The sequence below is a fragment of the Papio anubis genome, chromosome 5 (assembly GCF_008728515.1).
Source record: "Papio anubis isolate 15944 chromosome 5, Panubis1.0, whole genome shotgun sequence".
Taxonomy (NCBI): Eukaryota; Metazoa; Chordata; class Mammalia; order Primates; family Cercopithecidae; genus Papio; species Papio anubis.
In genome coordinates this window covers 140,087,811-140,101,423 of record NC_044980.1, presented here as the reverse complement: position 1 = coordinate 140,101,423, position 13,613 = coordinate 140,087,811, and the positions used below count along the sequence as shown (strand labels likewise).

Here is a 13,613-nt window from a genome sequence, read left to right as displayed (position 1 = left end):
GTAGGCTTAGGAGTTAAATTAAATAGGCTGGGCCCAGTGCAGCACATACTTTATGCTAACCCCTTATCTATTTCCTGTCCCTGCTAGGAAACGTGGTGTTTGGCGAGCCCATCACTGCCAGCCTTGGCATAGATGGAACCCATTACTGGAGCAAGAACTGGGCCAAGGCGGCTGCATTTGTAACATCCCCACCCTTGAGCCCTGACCCAACTACTCCGGACTACATCAACTCCTTGCTGGCCAGGTTGGTGCAGGAATGCCCAGCAGCAGGCGTTTTGTGAAAGCATCTCTTGGGGCCAGCTGGGTTGAGGACTGGAGCAGTCCCATCTATCAACTAGACCAGAGTCTGCAGTGTGAACAATGTATTGGGAATTATTTTGCAGTCTTGAGAGTAGAAAACAGGCTCTTCCCCATCCTATTTTAAACATTAATAGACATAATATTAATAATGGTAATAGCAGTTAAAACCTATTATGTGCCAAGCTCTATGGTAAGACTACACTCAACAGTTTCATTTATTTCTCCTAACAACTTTATGAGTGAGGCACTCTTATCATTTACATATTAAGTAACTAAAGGTCAGAGAAGCTAAATCATTTGCCTAAGTTCAAATAGCTGGTCATGATGACAATCAAAATTATAGGGAGACTCCTTTGTTGCTGCCCTCTGCAGACATGTAGGATCGTGACATTGCTCATTTGAGTCCATTTTATTTTGCTACAAAAGAGATGATCTGACCCCACCCCCTCACTTTCTAGATGGGGTAACTGAGCCCAGGGAGGGGAAGAAACTCATCCAAGCTCGTATTTCTAGTAAGAGGTAGAGGAGAGATTCCAAACCCAAGTAGTCAGATTCCAAACCCAAGTAGTCAGAGTCCAAACCCTCACAGTAGACAAAAGATTCTAAGCTCCCAGTGTGTGTGCCTCCAGCCATCTCTCCTGTTCATGTGGAGCTTTTCTTCTTTGCCAGTGGGGATCTGCAACTATCTGGGAGTGCCCACTGCACCTTCAGCACTGCCCAGAAAGCAATTGGAAAGGACAACTTCACAGCCATTCCTGAGGGCACCAATGGTGTGGAGGAGCGGATGTCTGTCATCTGGGACAAGGCTGTGGTAAGGCATGGAGGTCATGGGAGGGTGGCCAGGGCCGAAACATCCATGGGCCAGATCAGAACCTCCTGTCACCAGTTGGGCTGGTTACACTGCAAGTGCAGATGGGATCTCCTACCTGCTGAGGTGTCTCTGGAACCATGTGGCTCAGGCATTGTGGAAAATTTCCTTCTAGTATGATGAATCCTAAGGTCTCGCATTGTGAAGGAGGCTTCCTCATCTAGACTGTTAGGACTAGGAACCAGACATGCAACTCCTTCATCTGAGTGAACAATAGCCTGTACTTAAAATAATAGTGAGTTAATTCTTTTTGTTTGGATAGTTTTATGACTTCTTTTGAAAGAACTGGATATAATCCTTTGAAATGATAAGCAATGAGTCTGTGTCTAGACCAAAGTCATCTTGCTTATCAAGGATGCCCTGTACTGAGGGCATATGGTCATTCAGGCGATACAAGTGATTATCTCTAAATGTCTTCTGGCAAGTGGCCTGTTTCATTTTCCTTGTTCATATCACAAGGACTGACAAAAGAAAGAACCATTCAAATTAAGACTCTCTTAAAGATTTTAGTAAAATAAATAATTATCTCATTATTAAGTTGATTACTCCTCTATGTTTCATTTTAAAAATCCTAAAAACATTCTTATCAGGGTTATGTATACTAATGCCTCATTAATCTACACAGTGTAATTTCACTGAGTTTTCTTTTTCCTCTTTGCTCCCAGGAAGCTCAAAGCTAGGTTTTAAACTCAATTCTTTCTGTAAAGAGGCTTTTTGGTTTGAAAAGAGGGAAAATATAAATATTGTTGTCTGTTCTCTCACATAGTGTTTCTTTTTTCATATACTGCAGAGCAATACGTATATATTTATCCTGGCACTATTTGGAATAGTTCCAAGATAATGTATATTTTTAAATTACCAACATGACACATGCTCAGTAAAGAATATTTGTAAACTACAGACAAGCACACACTTGAAAGAAAACAAAAATATCTCGATTCCACAACCCAGAGAACCCATTGTTATCATTTGGGTGAGGTTCTTTCATATTTATTCTATGCACACGACATATACAAACACAAATACATATCTAAAGGATGGGATTATAATCACATTTGTTTTTACTGTGAACCCTCTATAATTCTTTTTGAAATTAGAAGAAGTAAATTAGTAAGTAAATGTAAGAACATACAGAGAAAAGTGCTTACTTCAGGAGCAGTAACTTCAATCTTTAACCATGTGTTTGACCATTTTGCCTGGGTAGTCCTGACAGCCCAACTAATTCGAGCTTGCTGAGTGAGGTTCTGTAGCTCACCACCTTTTCAGGTGGCTCCTCTTTGTATTTCTGTGCCTTTGTTGGTCATCTTTCTCTGAGTTCAGAAGCCCTCAATTGATACGTATGTAGCTATAGCTATAGATATAGAAGTAATTTCTTATATTTCAATAGGCCACAGGGAAAATGGATGAAAACCAGTTCGTGGCTGTGACAAGCACAAACGCTGCCAAGATCTTCAACCTGTATCCCCGCAAGGGAAGAATATCTGTGGGTTCTGACAGCGACCTAGTCATCTGGGATCCAGATGCTGTGAAGATAGTCTCTGCCAAGAACCACCAGTCTGTAAGGCTTGCTCTGGTGGGAGTGGAGTAGAATGGAGAATGCGTGCAAAGAACTTGGTCAGGAGAAATGTGTTTATGTGGTGTGCCAGGGTAGTTAGACTAGGACGGGTTGCAATAACAATCCATCCCCTAAATCTCAGTGACTCAAAACCTCAACTGTGTTTCTCCTGTGTGGGGAAAAGAGAGATCAGACTGTTACTGTGTCTATATAAAAAGAAGTAGACATAAGAGACTCCATTTTTTTTTTTTGAACATAAACTCAAGATTTTATTGTCTTCATAATAAAAGATACCACTTAGAACTGGATCACTTGGCCCTTTCTTTTCTTATCTCCTCCCAGTTCAAAATGCTTGCATCTTTTAATAGCCAGCATTCTCTTAGATTTGCAGTTGGGCTCAACGCACTCAAGCCTTAGCACAATCTTCTTTGTAGTTTTAGCCTTTTTCCGGACAATCGGCTTAGTTTGCCCACCATAGCCACTCTGCTTCCTGTCATAACGCCGCTTTCCCTGGGCATACAGAGAATCCTTGCCCTTCTTGTACTGTGTCACTTTGTGGGGTTGGTGCTTGCCACACTTCTTACAGAAAGTCCAACAGGTTTTAGGGACTTTAACCATGCTTGCGAGAGTGATATCGGCACGGGAAGAAAGTGATCCAGTTCTAAGTGTCATCTTTTATTATGAAGACAATAAAGTCTTGAGTTTATGTTCAAAAAAAAAAAAAAAACCAACAACAAAATAGAGTCTCTTATGTCTACTTCTTTCTATATAGACACAGTAGCAGTCTGATCTCTCTTTCTATTCCCCACACTCCTGCTTTCCAAAGCAGGGAGGTCACCAGATGGTCTCTGCCCATCCCAGTCACGCAGGGACAGAGACCGGTAGAGGCTCCCTCTCTACATATGTTTTCATGATTGCTGAGACAGGGGAACATGACCTAGTGAATGGTCTACTGGCTCTGAAAGTTTCCCCTAGACGTGGTGTACCTTACTGCCTCTTACATGGCACTGGTCTTAGCCAGTCCTGTGGCCATACCTAACTTCCGCAAGTCAGGACATGCAATGATCCTTTGTGCCTGGAAAGAGAAAGAATGGGAAATAACTGGTAAACAGCACTGATGACTTCCTTATGATGAGTTTCATACGGAGGATGATAATTAAAGTGCGGTATCTAACAGAAACAGGCTCGACACACTTATTAAAAATAGTTAATTTTTTTAAGCACTTATGTTTCAGGCACTGTGTTTTTAATTCATTGGGTTTCCATACTTGTCTTCTACAGGTAGGGACTATTATTATCCTCTGTTTTATAGATTAAAAATTGGAGGTACAGAAAAATTAAATAATTTGTGCAGCAAGCAAATAGTGAAGGTAGCATTGAAACCCAGACAAGCTGACTCTAAACTGATGTTCTTAATTACCTGGCAATACAGTAATGCGTCTTGCTGGTTGAGTAAATGAAGGAGGTAGGGAGAAATCCCATTTTTGGTGGTAATGGCCTTTGCTTAAATATTGTGTCATCTCATGTTATTTAATTTGGAGCTAGAGGGACCTAAAGGCCACATAGCCTCCCTGCGCACCCACTCAGTACAAGACAGTGATGTACAGCATCCTGGATAGTTATCCAGCTTCTCTTTGAACACTACCCATGACAAAAGTTGACTTCCACTTGAGGACCTTAATAAAGATTGGACACTTCTTTTTACTAGGAAGTTTAGTCTTTTCTTAGCAAATCTGTCTCCAGTGCCTTCTACCCACTGGAAGCTTGCAGATGCATGGTGAGCTTTTCCTGGCTTGCCTGGTGAATCAGCAGCAAATGACACTGAAGGTCTCGAGCAGAGAAGGTACGTTCCTCTTTCTCCTCTTTCGACACCCTTACCGTGGCTTTGCTCCTCACCCCTGTCTCTAGGCTGCAGAGTACAACATCTTTGAAGGGATGGAGCTGCGTGGGGCTCCTCTGGTGGTCATCTGCCAGGGCAAGATCATGCTGGAAGATGGCAACCTGCACGTGACCCAGGGGGCGGGCCGCTTCATCCCCTGCAGCCCGTTCTCCGACTATGTCTACAAGCGCATTAAAGCACGGAGGAAGGTAAAAAGCAGGGGAGCTCCGAGGTGGTGCAGGGGCTTTGTGTCCCATTCACACTCAGAGATCGTAACCATGAACTCAGGGCACTGTGATCTCTAGACTCTCACAGAGAAATTCAGTGACAGTCTTATCCCCACACAGACTTAATGTACTATTAAAGAGGGTGTTGAAAACTTTTGGCCAAAGAGAGCTTTTTTTCCCAAATGACTTTTCCCACATTTTAATAGTGCTTTATTGAAAATAATTTAAATTTGAATAATTCAAAATAAGGCTGGCATATTTTTTTTAAAAAATAAATTACTCTTAAAGTCTAAAGGTAAGAACCAAGAATCCACACCCACACATCCCTGTCTCATTCTGTCCAGTGTTGCTCCACAGGGGCAAACACTTAAAACATTTTAGCTACTGTATTTTCATTAAAATTTTATTTCTCTGATTTTATATATAAACACATGCAGAGATATATGTGTATATGTATAGGTCTATATATATATACACGTGTGCAAATGTGTGCCTATGTATAATGGAGGTGCAGAGAAATTAAATATATATACACTATATGTATTATATTTATATCTACTTAATATATAAATATAGAATTATATATAAGTAAACATTTATACAGTTTATATTGTATTGTGTATTGTATTTATTATAACAATACAATAAATATAAATAAATATAATTTTAAAAATATAAAAGTGCATATAAATATATTCACATATTTATATTTATTCTATTTATTGTATTGTACTTTTTTATACACACACTATATATATACATATATATGTATATATATGTGTGTGTGTATATATATGTGTATTAACCCTAGCCTAGGATTGTGGAATTTGAGCTCCACACTCCAGTTTGGACCTAATAGAGAAGAAGGAGACTTCCCCAGTATTGACCCTTTATTTCTATGAGTGTGATTTAGATTCTAAACCAGAGAAATGTTGATGATGTAGAGTTCTTGGTTTTGGGGAGTACAGATACGGTCATCATGTCACCAGAATCATTAGCATCTGCACATTGGATGGGCTTGACTTCTGTGCCAGCACTTGAGTCACTAACAGGGAAGGAGGCTCTGACAGGACTTCTTGTGATGATCCATCCTGCATGGTCAGGCTCGTCTGGCAGCGCGTCCTCATTGCCTCCCCTCTGGCCAAAGTTAAGAAATGGGCGGAGGTTGTGTGCCGCTGCCTTGGGTGTTCTTACAGTGTTTGTCTAATAGACTGTAAGCCCCTTTGCGGGAGGCACCGTGTTTCCCATGACCAAAGGTCCTAGTGCCTGGCACAAGGCCTAGCAGAGCATGTGCTGGGTGGAAGTTGCTGGCTGGCTCCACAGTCCCAGGGCAAGTTCACAGCCACAGCCAGAGGTCAGTGGGTCAGACCACAGACACTCACTTCAAGGCCTGCCCACCCTGGTGTGTGCTGAAGAGTGTGAGGGTGGAGCTCCCGTGTGATCCATCCCGGCCAGGACCTGTGACCTCATGTCGTGACCTACCCTTCCGATCCCTCTGCTCCAGCTGTACTGCTGTTCTTCTATTTCATAATCATTCCCACTTCAGCTCTCTGTCCTTGCTCTTCTCTCTGCTGGCTTCACTGTCATCCACACCACTCCCCGTATCCCCCCAGCCTCCTCCCTCGGGCAACCCCAACCCCATAACAAGGTCCTTTGATCCTTCAGATCGAAGCTCATCTATTTAGAAGGGCCTTCACTGACCACCTCCATTGTCACTCTATCATCACATCCTCCTTTATTTATTTTATACTGCTTCTCCTTTCCTCAAATTATCTTTATTTTTACTAATTCCTGGCTCCTATTACACACACTGTATTCACCAATCATGCTGCCTAGAACAGGTCCTAAAATGCTGAATGACAGAATGAATGAATGGTGACATGCTGTTCTCTGGCTGCAGATGGCAGACCTGCATGCCGTCCCGAGGGGCATGTACGATGGGCCTGTGTTTGACCTGACCACCACCCCCAAAGGTGGTACCCCCGCAGGCTCTGCTCGGGGCTCTCCTACTCGGCCGAACCCACCTGTGAGGAATCTTCATCAGTCGGGATTTAGCCTGTCCGGTGAGTGGGACAGACTCATCAAAAAATAAGAGAGCCCGGAAGGGGAAGATCAATGTTCTGAGGCCAGAGGGTGTTCCTGAGAATTCAACCCGAAGGCATTTTCCAGCCCAGTGCTGGTGTCAACTTTAGGGAGAAGGTTACTGGGGCAAGCAGGAAGGTTGCCTGGGTCAACAAGGGGTCCTGGTAGGAAAGTAAGACAAGGCAGTCAGGCTGAAGACCAGGTTTAAGTGGTGACTCATTCTGCCTAGAAATCAGCCCTGGTTGGGGGCAGAGGTGGGGAGCTGATCCCCTCTAAGAATTGATAGTGATTTCTAGCAGTAGCCTATGAGTGCTATGCAACATAGTATGTTTTCTTTATTTGTCCAGATTAAAAGATAGCTTAAATTATTTTTATGCTAAAATTGCAGTAGTGTCTTCTAACCTAGGATTTTTATTATGTTCTCCCATTCCTAGTAATTATAATAATGCTAACACTAGCTACCACTGATTGAACATCTACTATGTGTTAGCCATATGATTAGTCTTACAATTCTTTAAGAACTCTCTGATATAATTAGAAAATAATCATTCAGTTGCTCCATAACCAGTAGTCTTAAAATGGAGAAAAATAAATGTAGATTTGCATTCCTATAATGAATAATTTAAATGTGAAGGAAGTAAGATAACAAAAGAAAGACATTTAAAGGTAAAATCAGCATATGAGGAAAGGGTAAGGAATGAGAGAAGCAGAAACACGGGAGAAAGAGGTAAGGGAGACCTAGTGGAAGAAGGACAAAGGAAAAGAGTTTAAAGTTTGGAGGTAACTTTGCCAGAGGTCACATTCTGCTAGGCATAAGCAATGTTTTTCAAAGTTTTTGCCATTTTTTTCTTGTTGTTCTCTGGCTACCGTAATTCTTAAGCTTTTAGAGGCTCCTTTCTGAATAGATCCAATCACACATTGAAATTTCTTTTTGTGCTGTTGTCACGAACACCTGACCATCACCACTTTGCACTGTGAGATCTCGGGCAAGTGACCTAACCTTTCAGAACCTCAGTTATCTCCTCTGTAAAACAGATAAGGGTGCCTCTCTCAAACCATGGTGGTGAGAATTAAAGGAGACAATTGGTTAAACACCTAAAACATTGCCTGCCACAATGAGTGTCATGTCCTTATCATTGTTCTTCTTCCCAGTATTATTATCATGCTCTGGGTCAGATGAAATCTAGGTAAGAACTTGGCTTTTCTTACCAGAGGCTAGTTTCCGGGGCCATAAGAAAAGTCTAAAAGACCTGATAGACTGGAATGGAAGTTTCTTGGGAGGTGAGGCCAGCAAGGCACTTCCTATCTTACACTCTTAAAATTAACCCAGTTTCTCTCTTGCCCGCATCCCCCTACCCCCTACCCCGTTTTTTTCCCCCTTGGAAATTTATTTCCAACTGTAGGCACCCAAGTGGATGAGGGGGTTCGCTCAGCCAGCAAGCGCATCGTGGCGCCCCCAGGTGGCCGTTCTAATATCACTTCTCTGAGTTAAGCAAACCTTCCTCAGAGGGGCAGAAGCAAGAAGAGATTGTTTTGAAGCCAAAATGGTACACCGATGTTTAAGAAGGAAAGCGAATCCAAACGGTTGTGATCTAAAGAATCAATAAGCCTCAAGCCTTATGTTTCTCCAATGTTACGCTCGCTTGCCTAGCTTTACGAATATTGCTTTGTTTTCTGTTTATGCATAGCCTTGATTTGTTTGACTCCCCTCCCCCCATTTACATGCATGCAATCAGACAGGCCACTAAGGTAAAAGAGTCTGCTCTATCATAGTGTTGAGAGCGTGTGTAGTGCTGCATCTTATGACAAGGGGACAGACAAGCTGGGACGTCAGGGAAATGAACAAAAGGGACGCAGATTATTTGGGGTGAGTGGGTGGTGGGAGCCCAGAACAAGGTGGAGGGTGCAGAGGGGCTGGGGTAGGTCATGTAGGAGGGAGGTGGGTGGGTCAGGTGAGCGGAAGGGGTGTTGTATATTGTGTTGATGACGTACGTTATTTCCATGGAAGATAGCCACTGTGGCAGCTGTCACATCCCCACAGCCCCCAGGGTCTGCCGAGAAGGCAGGCAATCTTTGGGTTCTGTTCTTTCTCACGTCCCCTACGAGTAAATTTTGTTTCTTTGAACATTCATTAAAACGCCAAAACACAACCATTTCTTCCACCTGCTTGAGTGTGCCAGTGTTTGCTCAGGACTCTTTCTCAGTGTTGCTTTCAAATCCTTCTCTTTCCTGGGTTGGGAAGGCCAGGCAGGGACAGAGCAAACAACACTTCTCTTCCTCTTGCCCTCCCTGCCTCTTTGGTGCTCTTAAAAGCCAGCAGCTGAGAACATAGCACAGGCCCACATGGTGAGTACGCCCACAGCTTAAAGACGCCTCCTTCTAAATACGGGGAGATCACCTCTCACTCTTCTGTCTTTGCAAACCGAGAAGAGTGGCATGCTTCCGGCATCCCAAATTAGGATTTTAGCTCAGGTGAGGCAGAATGAAGGGCCGCTCTTACAAGCAGTTTGTGTTTGGTTCTCTTGATCTGAGATCCTGGCACATCCATGATAAATAGAATTTGTTTTGAAGGTTGGTTTTATTAGGTGTTCCCTAGTTTTTACCGTCAGGGGTCATGTCAGCTTATAGGGAAGTCAAGCGGGAATTTGGGAAAGCCAAAGTCAGTCTTGAGCAGAGCAAGCACATTTTGTGGCCCTGGTTCCACCTTTCCCTTCCAAACCATCTGTTTCCCCTTCCATTAGCAGCAACTCTGGGGGAACTTTGTGTCTCAGTCCTAGAATCTCCCCCAAGTGAGTGGAAGTGACATGATGCAGCCTTCCCCATGGGGCACCTAAAAGAAATTAGTGTGGGTGCTTGGATCTACCTTGTCTGTCAGAGTTGAATATCTCTTTCCCTATCATGCCGCTTCTGAAAATTCAGTTTTGGAGCAAGTCCTGTGAGCAAGGTAAGAATCTATAGAACCAAGATGCTCATTTTCAGAAGAAATATATTTAACCTGGGATCAGACTTCTATGCTCTGGGGAATCCAGGTGGTCGCACCTCTAACCCTGTGTACTAAGTACTTTGAAGAGAAGAGCAGGCCTCAGACACCTTTTAAGTGCTTAGGAGAGACCATTATCTCTGACTGCAGGTTTGAATAAGTTGAAGACCAGAGAAAAGTACACACTGGGCTACAAACGAATTTGGAGATAGCCAAGGAACAGGATTTCCCCTAGCAAGCTACCTTCTATTCAAATCATGAAAAAAAGATTATTTCCCCTTAGAATAGGGAGTCTTGCTATTTTAAAGCTCACGTGGTGCTTTTCTTTTAAGGGAGATGTAGTAAAAGGGAAAATGTAGCTCTTAATTTACAATTCAAAGATGTGGGGGGTCTCTCAGAGAACTCAGAATAGCAGTTTTATGTGCAGAGAGAGTTTGCCAGGTCTGAAGCATATACCTCATTGACGAGGCTGTACTTTGGGATAGGCTGCAGTACCAGCCACAGCCACCAGATAGAGGAAGAGACACACATAAACTCACTTCTGAGCATTCACTTCTGCGCTATCTGCTCTGCTGTTACTCAGCCCCTGAGTCCACCTCATCCCTGCACAACCTCTCCGTGCCATGAAGATAAGTCTTCCATGGCCAAATTGGTCATCCGCACTGCCCTTGGACTTCCGGATTGAACCATTCCAGCAGAACCTTTGATTCTGCGCAAGCTTTCCTTGCTGTGGGAACAACCCCCAATGCCCTCGGGAGGAACAGCACGAGCTCAGGAAGCCTCTCTTTCTTCTCTTACCATGGCTAACTCTCCAAGCATAGAAATCCCTGGGAATTGCGAGAATAACTCCCACTATTTTAAAATTTATGTTCAGATTTGTTTCATTTCATAAGACATATCAAACAGGCCTATACAAAAGATTTAGGAAAAGAAAACGATGGTGAGTCCTGGCCCTCTTTGAATTCACTGGCACCTCATGCAAGTGTAGGAAGGCACGCTGGATCTTCTATCCCATTCTCAAGCTGTCCTTTGCCATCTCATTCCTTGGCCTGCCCCCCAACCCTGAGGATGCCCCCGCCATCCCCCCAACCTCCTCATATTGCCTCTGAACCCAGATGGCAATCCATCCCGGTTCTCTCTGAGGGCCACAGGCTAGGGTAGTGGAGAGGGTGTTTGTGAAATTGTTGAATCAGTTACCCGTTGTAGAGATATTTCTTTTACTTCTAAGTTTTCTAGAAGTGGCAGGATTGTAGTCATCCTGAAAATGGGTTTCCTTCAAAATCCCTCGGCCTTGTTCTTCACAACTATCTGTACTGAGAATGTCATGTTTCCACAAAGGGCTGACACCTGAGCCGTGATTTTCACTCATCCCTGAGAAGCCCTTTCCAGTAGGGTGGGCAATTCCCAACTTCCTTGCCACAAGCTTCCCAGGCTTTCTCCCCTGGAAAACTCCAGCTTGAGTCCCAGATACACTCATGGGCTGCCCTGGGCAGCCAACATTCATTGTAAGTTCCCTCTTTGAAAACTGGTGTGTGGGTGTTCAGTTCTGTGTCTGGTGGGTATGGACAGACAGTAATCTCCCGTGATCTGTGCTAGCTGTGAAGCAGCTCTGGAACGTGAAGAGCTGTTTGGTTTGAACCGTGAACAAAACTGTGTTTTGAGTTTAGCTGAGATTAAAGAAAAAAAATTCATCAAGTGACTGTTAATGTAAACCTGGTTATTAAAATAACTATGAAATTACCAACATTGTTCTCCAGGCTTCTTCTTTGTGTGATGTGCATCTTCACCTATAATATTAAAATTGCACAGTAGAACCGAAAGGGTTAGTAAGAGGGGCAGGCAGATCTGGTGATAACAGAGTTATCTGGAGAAGACTTGGGGGCTTCTATTTTTGAAATTGAGTTGTTAGTTTTGGCCACCCAGCTTGATGGCCATTTTGAAACTTTGGAGAATGAGTTAATTTTTTTTCTGTGGATCATCAAATTTAGTATTATACGCCCTTATACGCCATTTGGGATAAATCTAGCTGAGTCCAGAACAGAGCCCTAAAGCTTTTTGTTTTGGGGTTTTGTTTTCTTGGTCTTTCCCCTAATGCCTTGCTATTTGATTGTTTTGCAAGCATTTTCTGCTTCTTTTTAATAGCCTAGACTTGAAGAAAAACTCAAACTACGCCCAAACCAAAGTATATTTTTTAGCAAACGGATCCCAAGAAGTCAAAGCAGTATACGGAAGCATTATTTACTATATCTACTCTTAGAGCTTTCAGGTGCATGTCGGCAACTTGAAGACTCTGAGAAATCCTGTGATAAAGAATCTTTCAAAACTTTGCCCAATTCAGGGTTCTGGAGCTTTTGACTACTGAACCCATGCCATGTTTTAGCACCCCACCAAACCTATCATACTACACCCTTTTGAGGGAAACACTGCTGAATCTAGTTCTAATTTGTTGTGCAGATCATATTTTCATTGCAAAAGTTAAACTAGTTTACTGGGGGGAAATTGGAAAGTGGAATTTTAAAGTCTAGTGCAACTGTAAAGTTCAGTCAGGCAGACTCAAGTGTAGTTGGGTCTAAGTGCTAGACCCTGACATCAGAGCACTGGTTCTTCCCACTTCGGCCCTGTGTGCCTTCAGTAAATGCTTCCTTCTTAGGAAAGCTCTTTTTTCTTTTCTTTTCTTTCTTTTTTTTTTTTAATTTGAGACAAGTGTCTGTTGCCCAGGCTGGAGTGCTGGAGTGGAGTGGCGCCATCTCAGCTCACTACAACCTCCACTTCCTGGGTTCAAGCGATTCTCCTGCCTCAGCCTAACTGGGACTATAGGCGCGAGCCACCACAACTCGGCTAATTTTTTTTCTTTTCAGTAGAGACAGGGTTTCACCATGTTGGCCAGGCTGGTCTTGACTCCTGACCTCAAGTAATCCACCTGCCTCGGCCTCTGAAAGTGCTGGGATTACAGGCATGAGCCACCACACCTGACCAGGAAAGCTCTTTAAATGTGGGACAGAGTTGGTTGTCAGCATCTCCAGATTTTCATTTCACCTGCTTAGTAACCTCAAAAGAGGGAGAGAGTCCCTCAATAGTTCCAGCTAAAAAGATTGATTCAGTCTGGCTTGGAGCATGTCTCACCATTGACCTAGTCACTGTGGCCAGAAGAGCACATGGAACTAATTGGCCATACTGGATAATATAACTAGCCCCTGAGCCACCTGAACCACATGGACTCCCAAAAACTCCACAAAGAAAACCAATTTGTGTTAACTGAAGAGGGGTGGATGCAAGGAAGGCAAAAAGAGCCGTGGCCGTGGCACCATTCGCAAGCTTGCAGGGCATGAATGTTTTGCCTGGTGATGTGGAGGTTGGGACAGGTGGGGAGGAGATGGGATACCAGGGGATGGCCATTTCTGATTAATTGCTTTTATATATGATGAACCCCTGTTGGTTTGATAGAACAATACCCTTGATATAGGAGCATAGAGTGATTATACCTTTTAACACAGAAGCTCAGAATCCCAATCAAAAGCTACTCTAAGTGCATAAAGAATTATTTTACAGTTGAAGTTCAGGTTTTGATGTTTAATAAGCTTTGGTTGATAGCCCCATTTTATGGCTCTAACTCAGGATTGGTGAAGCACTTCTTCCTGCTCATGACCAAGGCAGCAGCTGAGCTCTGTTTAGGATTTGAGTGGGTTTAAAGGCAATAGTCAGCACTTAACAAACTCAGGATG

At 43.3% G+C, this 13,613-nt stretch overlaps 2 protein-coding genes across 4 annotated transcripts in view; one reads left to right on the top strand and one right to left on the bottom strand.

Moving 5' to 3' along the window:
* The window catches only part of DPYSL3 (dihydropyrimidinase like 3), a 114,832-nt gene extending 103,197 nt beyond the window's left edge, over window positions 1-11,635 (top strand). For 2 of the 3 annotated variants that reach the window (XM_009209335.3, XM_003900312.5), the window contains exons 9-14: window positions 88-244; window positions 970-1,111; window positions 2,556-2,726; window positions 4,632-4,811; window positions 6,730-6,892; window positions 8,315-11,635. In XM_009209335.3, coding sequence (XP_009207599.1) covers window positions 88-244; window positions 970-1,111; window positions 2,556-2,726; window positions 4,632-4,811; window positions 6,730-6,892; window positions 8,315-8,403 — 902 coding nt within the window. In that variant the 3' untranslated portion in view covers window positions 8,404-11,635. The remainder of the gene's footprint in view (window positions 1-87; window positions 245-969; window positions 1,112-2,555; window positions 2,727-4,631; window positions 4,812-6,729; window positions 6,893-8,314) is intronic. The other variant, XM_003900311.3, reaches the window with a different exon arrangement.
* LOC108586466 (60S ribosomal protein L36a-like) lies at window positions 2,734-3,378 on the bottom strand. The gene has a single exon (XM_017960033.3). It carries the CDS (start codon window positions 3,339-3,341, stop codon window positions 3,021-3,023), a length of 321 nt encoding a protein of 106 aa, XP_017815522.2. The 5' UTR covers window positions 3,342-3,378; the 3' UTR covers window positions 2,734-3,020.
* Window positions 11,636-13,613: the final 1,978 nt, after the last annotated feature.

Coding starts and splice junctions, on each gene's coding strand:
- LOC108586466 (XM_017960033.3), bottom strand. CDS start 3,341: ATGGTTAAAGTCCCTAAAACCTGTTGGACTTTCTGTAAGAAGTGTGGC.